Genomic DNA, 24,439 nt, shown 5'->3' on the forward strand with positions numbered 1-24,439 from the left:
TTGAGCAGAGACATCGCAGAAGTTATCCTAAATCTTCTAAGTGATTCAGATGCCAAGAGATCTATCGCAGCCAGCCCCATGATGCTGACGGTCATCTCCTCCATGGGACTCAGAAGAAGTTGGCCTTCCTGCGACCCACCAGTTCTACTCTGCCCCCTTCTATTGTGTGTAACCTTATAATAATAATAACCTTTATTGTCACAAGTAGGCTTACATTGCCATGAAGTTACTGTGAATAGCCCCTAGACGTCACATTCCGTCGCCTGTTTGGGTACACAGAGGGAGAATTCAGAAAGTCCAAATTACGTAACAGCGCATCTTTCGGGACACTGTGCTACCATGTCACCCTCTTGTCCAGTGGGAGAGAGGGATGACTATTAGTGTTTGTTTAGCACTGTATTTGGGTCATGCGCCTGGCATGGCTGAACAGCTGGAGGCATGCTAATGTAATGAGAGGCGGATATGAGGCTGGGAACATTGTTGGGTGCATAAGAGTGAGTGTGAACATCTGGATATTAGCCATGAGTCCCGAGTGTCAGTGAGTGCTGCTGGGAGAGTGATGAAGTGTGTTGTGCATCGAGTAATGTGGGGGTTTATGGGTAGGGACTGCCATGTGAAGACATTTTTATTGACCCTGACCACCTATTTGATATCATTAGACTTTGTGTGGCACTGCTACCAGGTCCTTGGGCTCAGTCTCTGCAAGTTCACCATGGTCATGTGATATTTCTCCCTCAGCATCCCCTCCACCACTAATGGCTCCAGCACTACATCCTGGAATTCATTTTCCTTCTGTCCTAATATTCCTTTGCTATTTAAAAAAATCAATTGCAGCAACATTACTCAGTGCAGCTTCACTTTAGGAGGGAAGACTGCCTTTAAGAACACAGTGCTGGCTGCACAAGCTGCTCTCTGCACAATGTTATTTTGCCCCTTGCGGAGTGCAGAGGCAGCTGGATAAGGAGCAGAGAAAACCAGCTGTACAGAACCTGCTCAGTCCCATGTTACAATCATGATGGTGAGGTAGGTGCTGCCTGACTCCAATCACAACTCCTTTTGCTCAAAAAGCTGGACGGATTATATTTTTAGGACAAAATGATTTCCTAACAGGACTTTTCATGATGGTGGAAGCATGGCAAATATAGACAGATTGAGTTTATTGCCAAAGCTGTTCTGCGATAACAAGAATTATTTGGCAGGAGGCTTAGGTCCTACTTAAGGTGAGAGCCTCCTTTAAGAGCTCTGCTTGCAGCTGTCTGACAGCCAGTATATATCAGTTATTGCATCTTGAAGTGTGTGTAATCTTGGCTCAGTGGCAGCAAACATGCCTCAGAACAAGAAGATTATGGGTTTGATCTTGAGCACATAATCTAGGCTGTCACTTCAGTGCATTACTCAGAGAGCCCTGCATTGTTGGGGGTGCCATTTCTTGGCAAGATGTTACACCAAGTTCCACTTTGACCTCTAAATGCAACAGAAAATATCCTATTTCATAATATGAAGAAAAACAATCAGAACAACATTTTTAAAAATGTCCGGTCTGTTATAGCATTGCTATTGGGATCTTGCTGTGGGCAAATTGACTGATCTCTTCGTCGATATTAGAAGGAAGAGGGGAAGAACTTACATTTCTATTGCTCCTTTCATGACTTCACAGATTGTTCCGAATGTTTAACAGCCAATGGAGTACTTTGAAGTGTTGTAATGGAAGGAAATATAACAGGTAATGTGTATAATAATAATCATCTTTATTGTCACAAGAAGGCTTACATTAACACTGCAATGATGTTACTGTGAAAAGCCCCTAGTCGCCACATTCCGGCACCTGTTCGGGTACACAGAGGGAGAATTCAGAATATCAAATTCACCAAGTCTTTCAGGACTTGTGGGAGGAAACCGGAGCACCCGGAGGAAACCCACGCAGACATGGGGAGAACGTGCAGACTCCACACAGACAGTGACCCAAGCTGGAAATTGAACCTGGGACCCTGGAGCTGTGAAGCAACTGTGCTACCATGTCGCACAATGACAATGAGGCAATCACCTGATTATCTGATTTTGACATTGCTTGAGGGATATATATTTGGGCTGGAATATTATGGAGGGCACTATTGCTCTTTGAATAACATCATGGAATTTTTGTAGGATACCAGAAAATGGTAAGCCTGACTTTAACTTCTCTTTCAAAAGATGGCACCTCCAATACTGCAGCACCCCTGCAGAACTGCATTGAAACGTCATCCTAGATTGCGTCCTCTGGAAGTGGGACTCGAGCACAAACTCTTTGAACTTGGGCTGGATGTGGTGCAGTGGTTAGCACTGCTGCCTCACAGCACCAGGAACACGGGTTCAATTCCGGCCTGGGGTGACTGCCTGTGTGGAGTTTGGACATTCTCCCCGTGTACGTGTGGGTTTCCTCCGGGTGTTCCAGAGTCCTCCCCCAGACCAAAGAAGTGCAGGTTAAGTGGATTGGCCATGCTAAATTGTGTCCAGAGAGGTACAGGTTAGGTTACGGGGATAGGGCAGGGTGGCTGGGGCAGTGGATCGGATAACGTGCTATTACAGAGGGTCGGTGCAGACTCGATGGGCAGAATGGCCTCCTTCTATATCGTCGAGGTGAGGATGCTGCCACTGAACTAAGGTTGTTTACCTCCAAAGCACACAATGTGAGACATCAATTTGTGGTGTGTCTAAGTAGGCACTATTTAATTGTTCAAATGATGGGTTCGTGGAGTAGAATGGCAGCGTATCTTTACGCATGAAGCTCAGGAGAGAACCTGCACCTTCAAGACAAAGATTCAAATCTCTGGCTGCTGGGAACCCCGAGCTCCCAGCTGAGCAATACACTTCACAGGTGCCAGTCAGACAGCAGAGCGCCTTTTATAAACTGCTTCAATTGCCTGAAAGCCTGCACATTGGAAATCGCCCACCTTGCATCAGTTTGGAAACCTGGATTTCCATCCCCTGGAAACAAATCCCAACACACAGGACTGCGGTTCTGATAACCTTCATCAAATATCCGCACCCTTTTAATAAGCAACACATAACAGTACTTCCGACAGAACCGTGTCTGCCAATAGCTGTACTTCAAACGGACCGGGTACAGTTGGGTGCAATTTTACATCCGTTTTGAAAAAGTTTCAGCAGAAAGGAAAAATTTGAAAAAGTAACAACTGGAGAAATATTGAGAGGATGGAGCTTTGGGAATGGGAGGTGCTGGCTGAAGATCTGTCCAATGAAAGGAGCGAGTGAGGGCCATGTCCTGTCGAATCAGGAGTGAGCGGGCGGAGTTGCTGATGTCCCGATCAATCAGAGAGCCCAAACTTTCCAAAAGAGTCCCGGGCGCTGGGCAGGCGCAGGCTCTCGTATTGTCTTTTATGCTAAATCCTTTTTAACTCTCTCTTCGCCCCGCTTATAAAGTGAGGATGCGAGGGACGAGTCCCGTGGAAGATTGAAGCAGCATCTACCCCCCCCCCCCCCCCCCCACTCCCCCAAATCCATCCACCACCACCCCCCTCCCCCTCGCAGAGTGGGGATCGGTCATGAGTTGTCTGGATGTTATGTATCATCAGTCTTATGGGGCGCGCCAGTACTTACCAGCAGCAGCCGCCGCCTATACCACAGCCTGTTACCGTCACCATCATTCTCAGCAGGTAAGGGAAGCGGCAGCCTGGCCCCGCCAAAGTCTGACAGGCATCTGACTGAGACAAACGAGGTGAAGGGAGGGAGAGAGAAGAGGGGTGGGGTAGGGAGAGAGAAGAGGGGTGGGGTAGGGGGAGAGAGAGAGGCAGGGAGGCGAATTAGCAGCTGCCTTGTAAACTGGCTCGGAGTCAGCTGTCAGTTTCAGCTGCGGTTTGTTCATTGCCTCTGACAACACATGACGCGACCTCTGGGATATGTGTCTGACAAGATTGCTCTGAAATTCTCCACATAGCAGCCCCGGGGGCGGGAGGGGAATGTTCTCTTCCCAAAGTTTTCCTCGTCAGCTCAAAAGCACGCGTGGAAACCGACTGATCTGACCCCTGGATATTAGTCCGGGGGGGGGGGGGGGGGGGGGCATGAATCGTTTCTTCCCCGCCTTGTGAAATTGCCAAGATTAAACAGCTCGCTCTTATTTATGTTTTAAGGAATTTCCCACATGATCAAAGGATCGTTTCCAGATAAATGAAGGCATCTAAACTTTTTTTGCACGGTTTGTGTCGTTTCGGTGAAACACCTTGCGTGCAAAAAGAGACATCTTGGGGCCGATTTCAGTCATCGTGCTGCGCAAAGCTACGGCTGGGATCAAGTTGGGAATGCGCCATTCCATTAATATCTGCCGCTCATTTGCGATTTTGCAACTGCATTCAGAGTGAAATAAACACAGAAAGTGCTGGAAAAACCCAGCGGGTCTGGCAGCAACTGTGCAGAGAGAGACAGACTGACTGACCGACTGAAGATTTTGAGTCCAGTATGGCTCTTCTTCAGAACTTGACGTTGGCATCCGCTGTTTTCGCAAAAGGCCCTTGAATCACTTTTACAACCCGGAGCAGATATTAAATCAATGGACAACTGCACCTCTCGAAACAGGTGCTGGAATAACACTGTGAATAATACCCCCCCACCCCTCCCCCCAAAGTGAACAGCAACCCAGGATTATTCCAGGTGGGGAACCCAGGTGAATAAAGAGAGTGAATGAGGATCATGCTGTAATTTGTAGCAATGCAACGTGTTTCTTATGATGGGGTGTATTGTACAATGTACACCATGCCACGCTAAACTCATTCAAGATGCGAATAGTTCTGCCGAGCAGACAGGCTAGACCACAGTAACAAACCGTGGGAACGCGACATTTTCAAGGGATTGACACTGGATATTATGGGGAATGATATTCCAGGAGTGAGCAGCAAAACCCCTTGTGTTGGGAATGAACGGGGGGGGGGGGGGGGGGGGGTGGGGGGAGGGGGATTTGGGATCTTGAGGGTCCGTCCGGCCTTTATATTTTATGTCAAGGATTGGATTTTTCATTATACCCAATCCTGTGCACTCAATGTCGAGTTAAAGGAGTATCTTATAATCCCGCATGATCATAACTGGGCTCTGTTGTACACACGGGTCGCTAATACATTTATATTAACAAATGTAAAAATCGAAGTTAATATTGACTACATCAAAATAGGATTCACATAATAGTTCGTCCAGCAAGTTTTGTCATCTAACCCCATATTCGAATTGAGATGCCAATCACTAAACATTCCAGATGTTTCTGTATCTCTCTCTTCACACACAATCTATAGACGGTTTCATTTATCTAGCGTTAATTAGTGCGAGTGTTGTGTCCTGTACTTCCAATAATGGGACAGTCGCGGCGAGGGGTGCAGTAAAAACTGCATCTTGCTCCGGGAATAGGAGAGTGGAGCTCTGGGAGGGGGGTTTATGGCTCTGAGGGAGGATTCTGCTGGGGAGGGAGGATTCTGCTGGGGAGGGGGGATTCTGCTGGAGTGGGGAGGAGGGGCGTTGTTGCTCTGGGAGTGAGGTTTCTGCTGGGGGGGGGAGTGAGGTTTCTGCTGGGGGGGGGGGTTGTGGCTCTGGGAGTGAGGTTTCTGCTGGGGGGAGTGAGGTTTCTGCTGGGGGGGGGGGGGGGGTTTGTGGCTCTGGGAGGGTGGTTTCTGCTGGGGGGTTGTGGCTTTGGGAGGAATGTCTCTGTTGGGGGGGGGGGGTTGTGGCTCTGGGAGGGTGGTTTCTGCTGGGGGGTTGTGGCTTTGGGAGGAATGTCTCTGTTGGGGGGGTTGTGGCTGTGGGAGGGTGGTTTCTGCTGGGGGGGGTTGTGGCTGTGGGAGGGAGGTTTCTACTGGGGGGGTTGGCTCTGGGAGCGAGGTTTCTGCTGGGGGGGGTTGTGGCTCTGGGAGTGAGGTTTCTGCTGGGGGGGGTTGTGGCTCTGGGAGGGGGGTTTCTGCTGGGGGGGTTGTGGTTCTGGGAGGGGGGGTTGTGGCTCTGGGAGGGGGGTTTCTGCTGGGGGGGTTGTGGTTCTGGGAGTGAGGTTTCTGCTGGGGGTGTGGCTCTGGGAGGGTGGTTTCTGCTGGGGGGGGGGGGTTGTGGCTCTGGGAGTGAGGTTTCTGCTGGGGGGGGGTGTTGCTCCAGGAGGGAGGTTTCTGCTGCTGGGGGGGGGGGGTGATTTCTGCTGGCTGGATTTTGTTGCTCTGTGAGGGAGGATTCTGCTGGGGGGGGGGGGGGGGGGGTTGTTGCACAGGGAGGGAGGTTTCTGCTGGGGGGGTTGTGGCTCTGGAAGGGTTGTTTCTGCAGGGGTGGGGAGGGGTTGTGGCTCTGGGAGGGAGGTTTCTGCTGGGGGGGGTTGTGGCTCTGGGAGGGAGGTTTCTGCTGGGGGGGGTTGTGGCTCTGGGAGGGAGGTTTCTGCTGGGGGGGGGTTGTGGCTCTGGGAGGGAGGTTTCTGCTGGGGGGGTTTGTGGCTCTGGAAGGGAGGTTTCTGCTGGGGGGGGGGGGGTTGTTGCTGTTGACGGGCTGATGTTGTGTCTGAACCGCCCTTTGCTCCCGGTGTCACTGCAGCAGAAGTTAGCCCGGTTCAGCAAGATGGAGAACAACTCGCAGAGCAAAGAGAGCGAGAAGGAGCAGACTCCCGAGGCTGAGTACATCAGTTCCAGGTGCGTGCTGCTCACCTACTTCCAGGGGGATATCGGCGCTGTGGTGGACGAACATTTCAGCAGAGCCCTCAGCCAGTCGGGCAACTTTCACAGCGACAACCCCAGCTCCAAGCCCCAGGCCTCCTCCAGCTCCACGTGGAAAGGTAAAGCGAGCAACTTCTGAGGCTAATCAATCAATGCTCGCTTCTCTTGGGAGCTCATTGGTAAATAATTCCTGTGAAGAAATGCTGAGGGTTTACATAGTGTGTGTACGGCAGGAGATGGGACTAAATGAGGAACTTGGCCAGGAATATTCAACTGGGAAGGAAACATTTTCTATATATATTTGTAGCTGGTTTGAAGGGAATTGTTAGTTTTAATTAGAACATGTCATCTCGGGCAATATTTGACCATATTATAGACCCGACCAATGTCATTTCTCAGACCCGTTTGGTTTCACTGATTTGGACAATTGAATGCATCCCACAAAGAACGATAAAGGTTTAGTGATTATAATGGAATTGTTGCATATTCTATTTTTGATAGTTAGAAGGTCGGCTACTTCTGATGCTCTTCGGAAAGGGTACACACTTTTGTATTTAACTGTAAGGTGCAGAATTCACCAAGTGTTACTCACACTGCCAACTTGCTGCCGGCCAATTTACACCCATGCAGCTCCCTTGACCTTCTGCTAAATCTGTTCCCAGCAGTTTTACCCCTCTGTTTATTCTCTTGTATCTTTGCGGCGACGCGTTGGGCCAACAGATGATCAAGTTGACAATAAAAAGACTAACTTCTAATCGCAGCAATCGCCAGCCATTACTCTCAAATCCTAACTTGCTATGGTTTTAATCAACGGAGCCTGGCCGAAAGTTTAGAGAGCCTGCCTTTAACACCTTTACTATGTACAAGATGACAGCGAGGGCAAGGTGGGGGACGCTGCCTGGGGCACAGGAATTAGATTGAAGAGACAGACTGCTGACTGGTGCTTGGGGAAGGATTGTAGATCCAGGCTGAGATCGGGCACTCGCCGTTTCATACCGTGCAACAAGATGTCTTATTCCACTGCCGATAGCCGACAGGAGATTCCTCAGGGTTATTGCTCATCGGTCGAACTGAACCATTTGCTGAGTTGCTGGGGGTAGAAGGCTTCGCTGTCCGGAGATTTAGAGTAGTTCATGTCAACTTCGATTTCCTTAGGAATCCAGTTACACTAGCTAACTTTTTCTTCTCTTTGCTCAAAGCGTCTTTTTGTTTTTGCTTAGCCCTGATTGTGAAGGTTTAGCTTGGGGCTTAGCCATCTAACTCGTGAATAATAGTTCAGCAAACTATCTACCATTGGCTTTCCTGATTCCCGCTGGGAGAGTTTGCAGACAGCCCATCCATCTGTTCTATATGTACAGTAGCATCTTGCTCTCCAAATTCAAAGCCACTGGCAAATTTTAATGTCCTTGTTTTGCTTTTGCAGAAGGATCGCCATTCTCTCCAACTCAGAAGAACAGTTTCCCTGCTTCCTTCTGGAGCAGCACTTACCAAGCGCCAGCCGCCCCTGCTCTGAGTGCGAGTCACCCCGACATCTCTGCAGCGTCTGGCGCGGTGTTTCACTCCCCAGACCCCATGGCTTGGCCTGGACATGGACTACACCAGGCCAGCGCTCCGCCCACAAATGCTGAGCCCTGGCCCTACACATTGGCGTCCCAAGGGAGTTCCAGCTATCCACTTGTGCACGAGGTTTACCCACATATGCACCACCCACATGCCCACACCCACCATCATAGCCCACATCTCGACCCACGTTACGGGTCATTCTTGGTGCCAACAGTGAGGGCAGCTAGGATTACCGCAGCACCCGGTGAGATCACAAAGACGGACCCGACTGTTCCGGTTGCTGGTTCTTCGTGGACTGGAGCTTTTCATGGAGCTCTTGAAATGGCACAGGCAGTAAACTTTGATACAGGTAAGAATGAAGGTTTCCCCTTGACATTAGGAGTAGCCATATATACTGACAATATTTTTATTTGTTCAGGTTTTCATACCTTGCGACTTCAAATAACAATATTTCCATCAAAGTTCTGGTGTAACATTTTATATATACAGCATTTATCTAAATACTCTCTCACTTGAGCAAAACAAATAATTCAGACGGGAACTAATGAAGCAATATGGACCATTAAGAGGAATTATTTACCCCATCATCAGATAAATCCAAAACCAATCCAACACCCCTGCTCTCTCCCGAAAGTCTTTCATCCTTCCTTTCAAATGTTATCCAATTTTCTGAAAACGTGCCATAATCTCTGCTCCAGGTTTTTCTGAATAAAAACATTTTTCTAACTTGCCTCTGCCTTCATGTTAAACTGACAATGCCCCACTATTAATTACCCAACCAAAGGAAATATTATAATGTATATATTAGCTCCTTAAGTGCCCCCTTATAACTATAATTTCCCAATTTTAACACTGTCCTAATTAATCTATGTTTCCTCCCACAGTACAAAGAGGTGCAGGTTGGCTGGATTAGCCATGCTAAATTGTCCCTTAATGTCCAAAAAGTTAGGTGGGGTTACAGGGATAAGGTGGAAGCGTGGGCTTAAGCAGGGTGCTCTTTCCAAGGGCTGGTGCAGACCCGATGGACCAAATGGCCTCCTTCTGCATTGTAAATTCTGTGATTGTAACATCCTTTGTGTAACAAGATACTCAAAACTGCATACATTACTCTAAACGTCATCTACAACATGGTCATGACATCTTTATTCTTGCACTCTATGCCCTTATTTCTAAAACCCACAATTGTGTTGACTTTAATATTGCTTACCACCTGCAATTTCATTTTTAGAAAATTCTGACTTTCCTTGATCTGACTAGTCCTCCATATTCTTCAGAGTGTTTTCACTGATTATATATTGCCATTGTTTTCCCACACCAAATGTATTGCTTCATACTTCTCCATACTAACTTGTATTTGCCTGCTGTCTACCCATTCTGCTAACCTGAAGCGACCTTCTTTTGACCATTCCTCTTGCTGCTTGCAGAACCACATGTGCATCTTCAGTAAATTTCAATATAATGTCCCTACGACCAAGTCCAAATATCTAAACTAAGAACAAACGTAAGACCAAGTACTGACTCTGAGCCAGGGGATTTCAGCCTTTTTGCTTCCCTCCTATGTTCTAAAAAATCTTGTGAATCCCATAACACACACAAGGATTTTTTTGTGTATTAAAATTTGTTATTTAATTGAACATTTATATTTATAATTAAATAAGTTTAATTTTATTGATGGCACAAAGCAAAATTCCATCAAGATGTGCAGGTCTCTTTGATAAGCAGACAGTTCTGTCATGACCAAAGGTCATCCTAGCTCAATGGTTTATTTTCATTGATATCATTACTGAAAATCCAGGGCCGGGATTCTCCGAGCCTCCGTGCCGCTTTATATAAGCAGATTGTTCTAAATGAGACAAATGCTTTCAGTCCCCAGAAGAAGCCACTGCAGTATTCACTGTCTCTCTCTGTTACCCGGAGCCCTTGCGCGGTCTGCGCCCGGAGCCCTCGCTCTCTCCGATACCTGGTGCCCTCACTCTCTCCGATACCCGGAGCCCTCACTCTCTCCGATATTGCGATCTCTCACTGCCTGTATGGTGATGGTGGCAGTAGGCCCATCTGGAATCTTCTCTCCGTCTCCTACGATGCCTAAGCAGTTGGGAGCCTCTGCACTAACAAACACCAGTTAAGTCCCATTTCTAATTCTACCCTAGTACTTTGTTTTCTGTGCATCAAATGACTTTGCATAAATCATAACACATTTTCTCTTATATTGTACACCTGGATTGTTGCAACAAACCTCCTGTCAGAAAAACTGTACATTCCACAGCTACTTTATTCCCTTAATTGATCCAATAAGTCATTTATTGTAAACCTTTATTAAGCTGGTCACGTATTACATGTCCTTAACAAATCCATTCTCGCTCTCTTGATTGATTCCAAACAGCCATAAATTCTGTCTTAAATTACTGATTATGAAATATTTCTTGCCATTGACATTAGACTAACAGAGCTTTCACAAGCTGATATATCTTTTTATCCATTCTTCAACAGTACTCACCAATTTGCATAGCTGAAGATGACTGACATATTGTTTAGATGCTCTTCTATCTTCTCTCTGATTTCCTTCAATTAGTGAGGGTACATACCATCAGGACATACTGATGTTCTGTTAATACTTTCAGAAGCATTTTTTTTTACTGTGGTCATTTATAACTATTATGCCCTACCCTTGTTTTAGTGCAATCTCACTGCCATCATTTGTATAACCAGCATTTAATAGAATCATAGGATCCCCACCGGGCAGAAGGAGGATATTTGGTCCATCAAATCTACACCAACCCTCTGAAAGAACACCCTACTTAGGCTCACTCCCTTGCCCTATCCTTGTAACCCCATAGTCTTACCTAACCTTTGGACACTAACGGGAAATTTAGACTGGCCAATCTACCTAACCTGCAAATCTTTGGACTGTGGGAGGAAACTGGAGCACGCGGACGAAACTCACGCAGACATGGGGAGAAAGTTCAAACTCAACACAGCCAAACAAGGCCGGAATTGAACCTGGGTTCCTGGTGCTGTGAGGTAGACGTGCTAGCCACTGTACCACCATGCTGCTCATTTGTAGTAACTCAGACAATGCTGGTCATTTTCAACTTCACTCCTGGGCCGTCACCTAGCAGAATAGATCACCTGCTCAATTATTGAAATCAGTGGATTGAAACTAAGGTAAAAGATTCATGATCCACTCTTGGGTTACTGTCTAGGTAGTCAAGTTCAATTATTCCCAACATACCAAATATCTCCACGATACTATCAACCTCAACAATTAGATTCCCTCTTCATTTCTTAATAACCACCCAGTCCTATTTTGAAAAGTGGTAATGTCTGATAAGAACAGCTGTGATGCCTCCCATTCCATTGGCTTTCTGGCTTTCATGCTCAAAGGTCATGGGATGTGGGTGTCGCAGGCTAGACCAGCATTTATTGCCCATCCCTAATTGCCCTTTCAAGGGGCAGTTAAGAGTCAGCTACATTGCTGTGGAAATGGAGTCACATATAGGCCAGACCAGGTAAGGATGGCAGATTTCCTTCCCTAAAGGGCATCAATGGACCAGATGGGTTTTTACAACAACCGATAAAGGTTCCATGGTCATCATTAGACTTTTAAAGATTTTATTTATTGAATTCAAATTTCACCATCTGCAGTGGTGAGATTTGAACCTGGGTTCCCAGAGCATTACTCTGGGTCTCTGGATTACTCGTCCATTAAGCCACTGCCTCGCCTACTAGGGGCTGGTTTAGCACAGTGGGCTAAATAGCTGGCTTGCAATGCAGAACAATGCCAGCAGCGCGGGTTCAATTCCCGTACTGGCCTCCCCGAACAGGCGCCGGAATGTGGTGACTAGGGGCTTTTCACAGTAACTTCATTGAAGACTACTTGTGAAAATACACTATTGTTATTGTTACTAATGACAATACTTGCCTCAGGCATAGCTCAGATCACCAGACCCCAATATCTCACATTCCAAAAACCTCTATCATCAACAACTCATATTATATAGAGCCTTGAACATCATGAAGCATCCCAATGCACTTCACAGGAAGAGTATAAGCCAAAATCTGAAGTTGAGCCACATACGGCAGATGACCAAATGTTTGGTCAGAGTAGACTTTATAGAGCATCTTAAAGAGAGTTGGCAAGGTGGAGAATTTAGAGATGAAATGTCAGAGCTAAGAACACTGCAGTGAAAGCACAATCAGCAATTGTGGAGCAGCTAAAATCAGAGATGGTCAAGAGGCCAAATTAGAAAAGTGCCACTGTCTCAGAGTTGTGGGGCTGGAAGAGACTATAGCGATAGGGAGGTGTGAGGGCATAAGGAATTTTTAAAAAAGAATCAATGTGTCAGAGAGCTGAGTGATGAGGGACTTGATCTGTAAAGAAAAGGGCAGAAGAGTATTGAGGATTGAGGTTATTTGGCCCTTGAGCCTGCTCCACCATTCATTATGATCTTGGCTGATCATCAAGTTCAATACCCTAATCCTCCGCCCCCCCCCCCCCCCCCCCCCCCCCCCCCCCCCCCCCCCCCATCCCTTGATCCCTTTAGCCCCAAGACCTATATCGTTATTGAATTTGATGATCAGAGTGAGAGTAGGGCCGATCAGGAATATTGGAGGGAACTTGTGCCTAGAGTCTGAGGAGATGGAGGAGGCCCTAAATGAATACTTTGCTTCAGTATTCACTAGAGAGAGGGACCTTGTTGCTCATTGGAACCAGGTTAATAGCCTCGAAAAGGTTGATATTATGAAGGAGGATGTGCTGGAAATTTTGAAAAGTATCAGGATAGATAATCGTTGGCGATGATCTTTGCGTCCTCACTCTCCACTGGAGTAGTACCGGATGATTGGAGGGAGGCGAATGTTGTTCCCCTGTTCAAGAAAGAAATGAAAGGGAAATCCCTGGGAATTACAGACCCAGTCTGTAATTCTGTGGTGAGCAAAATATTGGAAAGGATTCTGAGAGATAGGATTTATGATTATTTAGAAAAACATAGTTTGATTAAAGATTGTCAGCATGGCTTTGTGAGGGGCAGGTCATGCCTCACAAGCCTCATTGAATTCTTTGAGGATGTGATGAGACACATTGATGAAGGTCGGACAGTGGATGTGGTATATATGGATTTCAGTAAGGCATTTGATAAGGTTCCCCATGGTAGGCTCATTCAGACAGTTAGGGGACATGGGATACAGGGAAATTTGGCTGTCTGGATACTGAATTGGCTGGCTGAAAGAAAACAGCGAGTGGATGGAAAGTATTCCGCCTGGAGGTCGGTGACCAGTGGTGTCCCGGAAGGATCTGTTCTGGGACCTCTGCTCTTTGTGGTTTTTATAAATGGCTTGGATGAGGAAGTGGAAGGGTGGGTTAGTAAGTTTGCCGATGACACGAAGGTTGGGGGAGTTGTAGATAGTGTTGAGAGTTGTTGCAGGTTACAGCAGGACATTGACAGGATGCTGAGCTGGGCTGAGAAGTGGCAGATGGAGTTCAACCTTGATAAATGTGAAGTGATTCATTTTGGAAGGTCGAATTTGAATGCTGAATACAGGATTAAAGGCAGGATCCTTGGAAATGTGGAGGAACAGAGGGATCTTGGGGTCCATGTACATAGATCCCTCAAAGTTGCCACCCAGGTTGATGGGGTTGTTAAGAAGGCATATGGTGTGTTGGCTTTCATTAACAGGGGGATTGAGTTTAAGAGCCACAAGGTTTTGCTGCATAAAACTCTAGTTAGACCACACTTGGCATATTGTGTCCAGTTCTGGTCGCCTCATTATAGGAAGGACGTGGATGCTTTGGGGAGGGTACAGAGGAGATTTACCAGGATGTTGCCTGGACTGGAGGGCATGTCTTATGAAGAAAGGTTGAGGGAGCTAGGGCTTTTCTCACTGGAGTGAAGAAGGCAGAGAGATGACTTGATAGAGATGTACAAGGTGATGTGAGGCACGGATAGAGTGGATAGCCAGAGACTTTTCCCCAGGGTGGAAATGGCTGACACAAGGAGACATCATTTTAAGGTGATTGAAGGAAGGTATAGGGGAGATGTCAGATGTAGCTTCTTTACACAGAGAGTTGTGGGTGTGTGGAATGCACTGCCAGCAGAGGTGGTGGAGTCAGAGTCATTAGGGACATTTAAGCGACTCTTAGACAGACACATGGACAGCAGTAAATTGGAAGGGGTGTAGGTTAGGTTGATCTTAGATTAGGATAAATGGTCGGCACAACATCGTGGGCTGAAGGGCCTGTACTGTCCTAGCCAAGGGAAAAGAAAAGCATGAATGAGGGCTTCAGTAACAGATGAGCTGAGGTAGTCAGAACTCATACCTAGCATTCAAATGCTCCACTACACCCTCACATACTTAGCACTGCGACTACCCTCACACCCGTATCTCACAAGTGACACATATTGTCAGCTATTCAACCATGATAGCCACATCATCCAAACACATGGCACCATAATGATTGACACAATCCCCCCCCCCCCCCCCCCCCCCCCCCCCCCCCCCCCAGCCTTTTGCGGGAAAATGTGGCACACAACTGGGGAGACCAGGAGTTAATCGGACTGGGATGGGTATGCCTGCATATCCTAATCTCTGGGGATGGAAGAACTGAAACTATTAAAAACCAAGGTTTCTTACACCCAAAATTCTTTCTCACATTCCATCTCACCCTTATCCCATACTCTCTTCTGATTTACAATGTGAAGATGGTGCAACAAGCAACTCTTACTCCGCACGACCCCCCCCCACCCCACCACATCTCAACCTTCCCTATATGCCTTTATCCTTCTCTATATCCAAGAGGTGTGATCTGGTCAGGCAGTGAAGAAACTGCATAGAGTCAGTAATGATGAAGACACAGTATTGTCACCTGATTTCACAATAACTGCCATTAGCTCAGATACTGGCTCTGTACATCATTTAGAGGATAGCTCAATCTGCATTTGACATGAGTGGCTTACAGCCATAATAATGGGTAAGAAATAACATAGGTGCCAACTAGCCTGAAGGCAAGATCAGATAAGTTCTGCTATAGATGACTCAGATGAGCACCTCAAGAGGGGCACCCTACAGAAGAACATTTATGTAATAAAGTGCTGGGTCCATTGGAAAGCCTGCTAGAAAACCTGTGATCAGTGTTGAGGAGTCCAGCGTCAATTTGGCATAGGCATTTGCACAGAACAAGGAGCCCTTCCTTTCCAGCATGAAGTGGCAGCCTGCTCCATCAGCCCACCTGTAGACTCGATGTCTCAGCTTCCATTGTAGCAGACGCAACGCCCGCCAGAAGTCTGGGTGCTACAATGGAAGCTCGAACTGAAGTTCCGCAAGGTCAGCTTGCTACAATGGAAGGCTGCTGCAACCTTGGTCGTAGATTACAATGTGCAAAGTGGCATGCAGGCTGGCACAATGCCCATCAATGTGCAAAAGTGTGGGGGAAAACATCTATACAAACAACAGGAGCTAAAGAAAATTGGAATTAATATCTTGAACAAGGTGTGTTTATACATTTATGATAAAAAAAATCGAAGTGCCATCAAAGCGGATAGGTGAACATCAAATAGGAACTAATAGAATTCCGAGGAGAAGGAACAAAGAGATTATCATTGTTGGACGTTCCTAAAGGTAGGAATACAACAAAGAAGAAAGCAAATGAGGTTGAATGATTTGGGAAGAGAATTCAAAAAAGAAAAAAAAATCTGAAAATTAGGATTCAAACCTAAATTGTTTGTAAACCAATTTATTATGTTTTGCTCTCAAAAGTATCATACAAGAGTTTATAATTACAATGTGCTCACATTAAATTAGAAATGGTTAATACATGCAATTAAGTTGTCTATAATATATACAAGGTAGCATTTTGCCATGTTCCTCTTTATTTAATAAAGAATTTGAAACCACTCAAATAAAAGTCCCTCCATTGAGTTCTCAAGAATGTGCATTCCTTACTTGAACTGAAGAGCTAGATGATGGGGTTCCATGCCATTGCAACTCTTCAGCTGGTTGCTAGGAGTTGTAGATGACCAGTTAAAAAAAAAAATTTAGAGTACCCAATTATTTTTTCCAATTAAGGGGCAATTTAGAGTGGCCAATCTACCTATCCTGCACATCTTTGGGTTGTGGGGGTGAAACCCACGCAGACACGGGGAGAATGTGAAAACTCCACACTGACAGTGACCCAGGGCCAGGATTCGAACCTGGGTCCTCAGTGCCATAGGCAGCAATACTAACCACTGTGCCACCCTAGATGATCAGTTTTAACAACTCATTTAAAGAGTTCTCTTTCATCCTTTGAAGTGAAATGAAATGAAAATGGCTTATTGTCACAAGTAGGCTTCAATGAAGTTACTGTGAAAAGCCCCTAGTCGCCACATTCCGGCACCTGTCCGGGGAGGCTGGTACAGGAATTGAACCGTGCTGCTGGCCAGCTTGGTCTGCTTTAAAAGCCAGCGATTTAGCTGAGTGAGCTAAACCAGCCCCTAGTGATAGCTAATCTTTAGCTGATGCCCACCTTATTGGAAAGAACAAAATGGTAAATGCCCCATGAAGAGAATTCTTGAGGGAAATTCATGTCCTGTTATCAGTGCGGCAAATCTGTATTGCCATGCCAGCATATTTAAACACTTAAGCCTTACAGTTGTATAAAATATTTTATTACGCTATAGAGAATTTACTGTTGAGAGTTTGCCTGTGACCTCCTCACAATTCCTTTCCTTCTTTGCTAAAGTTTCAGAAGTATTTTGAACTTTTGAAAGTGTTAAATGAAAAATATAGTTGTGTTGTACAATAATAACAAGCACAGCCAATACTTCAGTTATGATTTCAGGCAATCAGAGAGGAGAGCTTATAACAAATATATAGTTAAATTATTGCCCTTTTGCATTCTTTAATTAACTTATTTAATCATTTTTGTCATATATTTATTCTGTTACAATGTGGCCGTCTGTGGGTATAGTCTGGTGAAAGGAGCTTAAAGAAAATCATTAAATCATCAGTAAAGCTAGAATCTCCCCTGCAGTAGCTATTCATATCTGTGCTATGCCAATGACATAAGACCATAACACATAGGAGCAGAGTTGGGCCACTCGGCCTATCGAGTCTGCTCTGCCGTTCAATTATGGCTGATATTTTCTCATCCCCATTCTCCTGCCTTCTCCCCATAACCCCAATCCCATTATTAATCAAGAACCTATCTATCTCTGTCTTAAAGATACTCAGTGATTTGGCCTCCATGACTTTCTGCAGCAAAGAGTTCCACAGATTCACCACCCTCTGGCTGAAGAAATTCCTCCTCATCTCTGTTTTAAAGGATCATCCCTTTAGTCTGAGATGGTATCCTCTGGTTCTAGATTTTCCCACAAGTGGAAATGATGGATGTGTCCAGAACAAGGGATCACAGTCTGAAGATTCAGAGTAAACTGTTTCGGACAGATATAAGGAGATATTTCATCACCCAAAGAGTGTTGAGCCTGTGGAATTCATTACCACAGGAAGTAGTTGATACTAAAACATTGAATATATTCAAGAGGCAACTAGATATAGCACTTGGGGAGAATGGGATCAAAGGCTATGGGGAGAAAGAAGGATTAGGCTATTGAGTTGGATGATCAGCCATCATCGTGATGAATGGTGAAGCAAGATCGAAGGACCAAAAGGCCTCCTCCTGCTCCTATCTTTTAGGTATCTGTGTCTCCTCTCCATGTCCACTCTATGCAGGCCTCGCAGTATCCTGTAAGTTTCAATAAGATCCCCCCTCATCCTTCTAAACTCCAACGAGTACAGACCCAGAGTCCTCAACCGTTCCTCATACGACAAGCTGTTCATTCTAGGGATCATTCTTGGGAATCTCCTCTGGACCCTCTCCAAGACCAGCACATCCTTCCTTAGATACAGGGCCCAAAACTGCTCTCAATACTCCAAAAGTGGTCTGACCAGAGCCTTTTACAGCCTTAGAAGTACATCCCTGGACTTGTATTCTAGCCCTTTTGACATGAATGCTAACATTGCATTTGCCTTCTTAACTGCCGCCGGAATCTGAATTTAGGGGCTGGTTTAGCTCACTAGGCTACATCGCTGGCTTTTAAAGCAGACCAAGCAGGCCAGCAGCACTGTTCGATTCCGTACCAGCCTCCCCGGACAGGCGCCGGAATGTGGCGCCTAGGGGCTTTTCACAGTAACTTAATTTGAAGCCTACTCATGACAATAAGCGATTTTCATTTCATTTTTTCATTTCATATGCATGTTAACCTTAAGAGAATCGTGAACAATACCTCCTAAATTCTTCCTTCCAAAGTGCATAACCTCACACTTTTCCACATTGTATTCCATTTGCCACTTCATTACTCACTCTCCTAGCCTGTCCAAATCCTTCTGCAGCCCCCTTACTTCCTCAATACTACCCGCCCCTCTACAGATCTTTGTATCATCTGCAAACCTAGCAACAGTGCTTTCGGTTCCTTCTTCCAGATCATTAAAGTATATTGTAAAACGTTGTGGTCCCAGCACAGACCCTGAGGCACACCATTAGTCACTGGCTGCTATCCTGAAAAAGACCCCTTTATCCCCACTCTTTGCCTTCTCCCAGTCAGCCAATCCTCTATCCATGCCATTATCTTACCCTGAACACCATGGGCTCTTAACTTATTCAACAATCTCCCATGCGGCATCTTGTCAAAGGCCTTCTGGAAATCTAAATAAATCATGTCCATTGGTTCTTCTTTGTCAAACTTCCTTGTTACTACCAGATTTGTCAGACATGACCTCCCTTTGACAAAGCTGTGCTGACTCAGTCCTATTTTACCATGCACTTCCAAGTACTTTGCGATCTCGTCTTTAATAAAAGACTCTAAAGTCAGGCTAACCGGCCTATAATTTCCGTCTTCTGCCTCCCTCCCTTCTTGAATAGTGGTGTTACATTCTCCACTTTCCTCATGGATGCTTTGTTCTGTCCTTAGCATGTTTCCTCCTCCTTGGGATGAATTTCTGCTGTGCCTCCCGAATAACCCCCAAAAGCTCCTGCCATTGCTGTTCCACTGTCGTCCCTGCTAGGCTCCTTTTCTAATCAACTCTGGTCAACTCCTCCCTCATGTCTTTGTAGTTACTCTTATTTAAGTGTGATACCGTTACATCTGATTGCAGCTTCTCCCTCTCAAACTGCAGGGTAAATTCTATCATATTGGGTCACTGCTCCCTAAGGGTTCATTCATTTTGCGATCCCTAATCAAGTCTGCCTCATTACACATCACCAAATCCAGAACTGCCTGTTCCCTAATGGACGCTGCTCCAAAAAAAATCCTTAAACATTCCACAAATTATTTTTCTTGGGATCCACAACCAACCTGATTTTCCCAGTCCACCTGCATATTGAAGTCCCCCATGATTTTTGTGATATTGCCTTTTTTTACATGCTTTCTCTATCTCCTGATTTATTTCCTGCCCCACATCCTGACTATTGCTAGGGGGGCCTGTATATAACTCCCATCAGGTTCTTTGGACCTTTGCGATTCCTCAACTCTACTCACAGAGATTCTATGCCTTCTGATTCTATATCACTCCTTCCTATTGATTTAACTTAATTCCTTGCTAACAATGCAATCCCGCCCCCTTTGCCTATCCGCCTGTCCTTTCGATAGGACATATATCCTTGTATATTTAGAGCCCAGGCCTGATCCCCTTGCAGCCATGTCTCTGTGATGCCAACAACATCATACCAGCCAATTTCAATGTGCGAAACAAACTCATTTGCCTTGTTCAACACCCTCAATCCTGCATTGACCACCTCCCTTCTCACACTTGTCACCTTTTTTGCTCTGCCTGAGGGTAATGTTGTTCTATTATTTTTGTTCTATATTTCCCTTTCATTTATGACACTTTCTAAGCTAATGCTCTGGTTCCCATCCTCCTGCCATATTAGTTTAAATACTCCCGTGTGACACTAGCAAGCCTCCCAGCCAGGATATTGGTGCCGTCTAGTTTAGATGCAACCCGTCCTTCTTGTACAGGTAGCACCTGCACCGGAAGAGATCCCAATGGTCCAGAAATCTGAAACCCTCCCTTCTACACTACTGGTTTAACCACGTGTTTAGATGCACTATCCTCCTATTTCTAGCCTCACTGGCACATGGCACAGGGAGTAATTTCTGAGATTACAACCCTAGAGGTCCTGCTTCTTAGCTTACTGCCTAACTCCCTGAACTCCTTCTGCAGGACCTCATCATTCTTCCTGCCTACGTTATTAGTACCTATGGGTACTACGGCCTCTGGCTGTTCATCAGTCCTCGTTTTGATCCCTTCCAAACATCATAAATACAATTATCTTCCTCTTTTGTGACAGAAGAGCATATTGTTCACTGAATATTGTTCACTTTCCAATCCTGCAAAAATCCAATGGCACCTTAGAATTGATTTGGTTGGGATTTCTACTTCTTGTCTAAAAAAAAAAGATAAGGGGTGGGATTCTCCCTTCTGGGGTCTAAGTCCCCACACCGGCCGGAAAACCGGCGCTAACCACTCCGGTGTCAACTGCCCCCGAAAGTGAGGAATTCTCCAAATCTCTCGCATGCATGGACCGGCCAGCGTATTTCCGCGCACGCACAGAACGGCCGCCGTATTTCCGTGCATGTGCGGGGTGTTCTCTTCTCCCCGCTGCCCCCTTGGCAATATGGTGGAGCCCTACAGGGGCCTGGTGCGGAGGAAAGAAGGCCCCCACGGAAACAGCCCGCCCGTAGGATCGGTAGGCCCCGATCGTGGGCCAGGTCACTGTGCCCCCCCCCCCCCCCCCGGGGGTGAGATCTCCCCGCGCCCCCCCGCCGAGGACCACCCCGCACACGTGCATGCCAGGTCCCGCTGTGCATGAGGTGACTAATTCACGCCGGCGGAACAGGCCAGAACTGGACGGCCACTCGGCCCATCGGGGCCCGGAGAATCGCCGGGGATCGCTGTCAATGGTCCCTGACCAGTGTGGCGGGAATCCTGCGGCCCGAGAAAAACGGCGCCGGAGAATAGGGCAGCTGGCATTGGGGCGGCAGGGCGGGATTCGCGCCTCACCCCGGGGATTCTCTGATCCGGCGGGCGGGGGAACGGAGAATCCCGGCCAAGATAACTACTTGAAGGACATTGCAAGTAAATTGGAAAACTATATTTTGAATTTGTTTTTTTGAAACATAGTTTTGTTTCCAATTCTGATGAGGGGTGGGATTCTCTGACCCCCCCCCCCGGGGGGTCGGAGAATCGTCCGGGACCGAGTCAATCCCGCCCCTGCCGTGTCCCGAATTCTCCGCCCCCTGAGATTCTGCGGGGGGCGGGAAATGTGCTGCGGTGGTCGGCGTGCCCCCCCGCGCCGGTCGACGGGCCCCCCGCGGCGATTCTCCGGCCCGCGATGGGCCGAAGTCCTGCTGCTGACAGGCCTCTCCCGCCGGCGTGGATTAAACCACCTACCTGACTGGCGGGATTGGTGGTGTGGGCGGGCTCTGGGGTCCTGGGAGTGGGGGAGGGGGGGCGAGAGGTGATCTGAACCCGGGGGGTGCCCGCACGGTGGCCTGGCCTGCAATCAGGGCCCACCGATCGGCGGTCGGGTCTGTGCCGTGGGGGCACACTTTTTCTTCCACCTTCGCCATGGTCTTCACCATGGCGGAGGCAGAAGAGACCCCCCCCTCCCCTGCGCATGTGCCGGTATGATGTCAGCAGCCAAAGGCCGTCACGCTAGCCGGCGGAGTGGGAACCACTCCGGCGCGGGCCTAGCCCCTCAATGTCAGGGCTTGGCCCCGAAAGGTGCGGAATTCTCCGCACCTTTGGGGCGGCCCGACGCCGGAGTTGTTCACGCCACCCCGCCCTGCAGGGTAGGGGACAATCCCGGCCCAGGTTTCTGCATCGAGATTAAAACTCAATACCTACTTGGTCCTAAATCAGCTTTGCTCATCATTTAGTTTACAAAATTATGCAACTCAAAGTCTCCATTTAATCTTGATTTCAGGTCTTTGGTATGGTGGATCGCTCACAGGCTGATTAAAAAAAAATGTACATCTCTACAATCTGATGGACTGAAAATGATGACTGAGTATCTGCTTTTCACCAACTATTTTCAAGAAACATTGTGATGGAAGATGAGGGGATTCTGTGAGAGTCTACTCTGAACAAGATGGCAAAATGTTTGAGAGAAAATTAAAAAGTAAATTTGTAGAAACTACCATGATCTCAGTAAAAGTGATGAAGTGATTCAATAATTATTGTTGCAGCAGGATAACATGGTTACCTACTTGCAGCATCCAACAGTGGGTTTCATAGCCTGCTCGATGTAGAATTTGATGGCTTTGGAAGACAATTAGCACAACTTGTTGGGTGAAGATCTGCTTCAAGTAAATTTTATGAGGGTGAAGCACTGGGTGAAAATTGTATTAGGCACAACAGAAAATTCTTTTATTTTTGTGGTTTAAAAAAAGTATGTGAAGTATTAGAGTTCTTTTTATAACTGTCTATCGCTCTGATTGTGTTAAAAATGTAATGTGACTCTACCAGGGATTTCTGCATTTTTTCTTGATTTCTTACTTATTTAAGTATAGTTAACCATTTGTGGACTGCAGTAGCACTTTTACCATGCCCTACATTAAATGCAAGTCGAAAGTCCTTTCATTTCATTTTGTCTACTACAGTAGCGTGGGCAGTGGTTTTACATTTTTTAGACATTCAGGATATTGGTTTGTCCACCATATTATTACAAAATAAAGAAATAATGGAAGAATGTATTTCTTTGGAATTAAGATAGCATTTTATTGAAACCAAAGAGAAAAAAAAGAGGGCAATATTTTATACTGAAAGCATTCTCCATCTTTAGGACACATTCAGATTCTACAAGGGTTTTTTCTTTTAGAAAAGTTAAATGGAATGGTTGATAAACATCACACTCATTTTTAACATTTCATGGCATGCCCAAAAAGGAAAACTTTTAGTTCCAACTTTTTAGAAGAGAATATAACTTCCAATCTATTTGATTTATTCTATCATAAAAATTGAACACTTAAAATCATTTTTTTTTAAAACCCCTCTGTTGTGACAAGGTTGTGAAAGCTATACCAAGTATCCAACAGGTGATAGAAGTTGCTCTCAAGTCATAGAAAGCCAAAGGCACATCATTTCATATTTATCATTGTATTCAGTCAGAGGCAATTTCAAAGCAGATGTATCAGACCATATTTAAAAACCACAATGAGCAATAATGAACCAGTAATGCACTCACGATTCATCCTCACGACTCATCTGCTGGCGATTAAAAACGCAAACTGAAACTCTAAAGGCTTTCTCCCAACATTATACTACCTGGGTAACTTCATAATCTACTGTCCATGTCCAAAGTTTTTGTTTAAAATTGGACGTTATTCTTGTTTTAAAAAAAAATGAAATCAGGATTCTGTGTTGAATATATTCTTTCCAAGATGTTACATATATTGTTCTCTGTTTATATTAAAAATGAGCAAAGTGAGGCAAAAAACAAAGGGGAAACTGTGGCAAACTTCTCCCAGTGAATTTGTTTCAGTATTATTTGTACAGTAAACTGTAAAACTCATCGATGTTAATAAAAAAGAATGCTTGCTGAAAACATTGCTTAGAATTCGCATCTGCATATTTCAATTTTTATTTTTATTTTTATTTATTTTAGCCTTATGCTTTGCAAAGACAACTTAAAATTGCAAACAAGGATGGGGCCCTGTTAAATCTCTTATCGTACAAGTTCTATTTTCAACGGTAAAAGGTCTAATCAAATAATTATGTTCTAATAGTCAGCAAAGAGTGTTAAACATTTCCACCCGTTTCCAGACATCGCGTGTTATACACACACAATTAGGCCAATTCTAGAAGAATAACAACTTCAGTCATTTTTTTCCCTTAATGCAGAACCAACAAGCAATGCAATTCCCCCCAGTGGTGAAATTGCTGAGGGATCAGATTTAAACCATCTGCAGGGACATACAAAAAGCTTGTTATGAATTTGTTCTCTGCTAAAATTTCTGCAGCTGTCATAGTTTGTGTTAATGGGCGGTTTTTATTTTACGATCAAACGGTGCAGACAGAAAGGATTAAACTGTGGCAGCGATAGGCACAGGAAGAATGAGCCTTAAAACGAAACTGGACTGTTGTCAAAAATGGCATAAGACATGCAATGAAAGGATTTAAAACTTTCTAAAGACAATATAACTAGGTATACGCGCCATCTGGCTGGGTTAGCTAGGGGC

The 24,439-nt window shown here is 45.8% G+C and overlaps 1 protein-coding gene across 1 annotated transcript; it reads left to right on the plus strand.

The window, feature by feature from the left end:
• Positions 1–3,505: 3,505 nt before the first annotated feature.
• Positions 3,506–23,805, plus strand: vgll3 (vestigial-like family member 3). The gene is made up of 4 exons (XM_038801714.1): positions 3,506–3,653; positions 6,544–6,781; positions 8,086–8,574; positions 22,186–23,805. Exons 1-4 carry the CDS (start codon positions 3,543–3,545, stop codon positions 22,215–22,217), a joined length of 870 nt encoding a protein of 289 aa, XP_038657642.1. The 5' UTR covers positions 3,506–3,542; the 3' UTR covers positions 22,218–23,805.
• The last annotated feature ends 634 nt before the right edge of the window (positions 23,806–24,439 follow it).

Source organism: Scyliorhinus canicula, chromosome 7 (genome assembly GCF_902713615.1).
Source record: "Scyliorhinus canicula chromosome 7, sScyCan1.1, whole genome shotgun sequence".
Lineage (NCBI taxonomy): Eukaryota > Metazoa > Chordata > Chondrichthyes > Carcharhiniformes > Scyliorhinidae > Scyliorhinus > Scyliorhinus canicula.

Coding starts and splice junctions, on each gene's coding strand:
- vgll3 (XM_038801714.1), top strand. CDS start 3,543: ATGAGTTGTCTGGATGTTATGTATCATCAGTCTTATGGGGCGCGCCAG. Junction 6,782..8,085: donor CTCCAGCTCCACGTGGAAAG/GTAAAGCGAGCA, acceptor TTGCTTTTGCAG/AAGGATCGCCATTCTCTCCA. Junction 8,575..22,185: donor GGCAGTAAACTTTGATACAG/GTAAGAATGAAG, acceptor TCTTGATTTCAG/GTCTTTGGTATGGTGGATCG.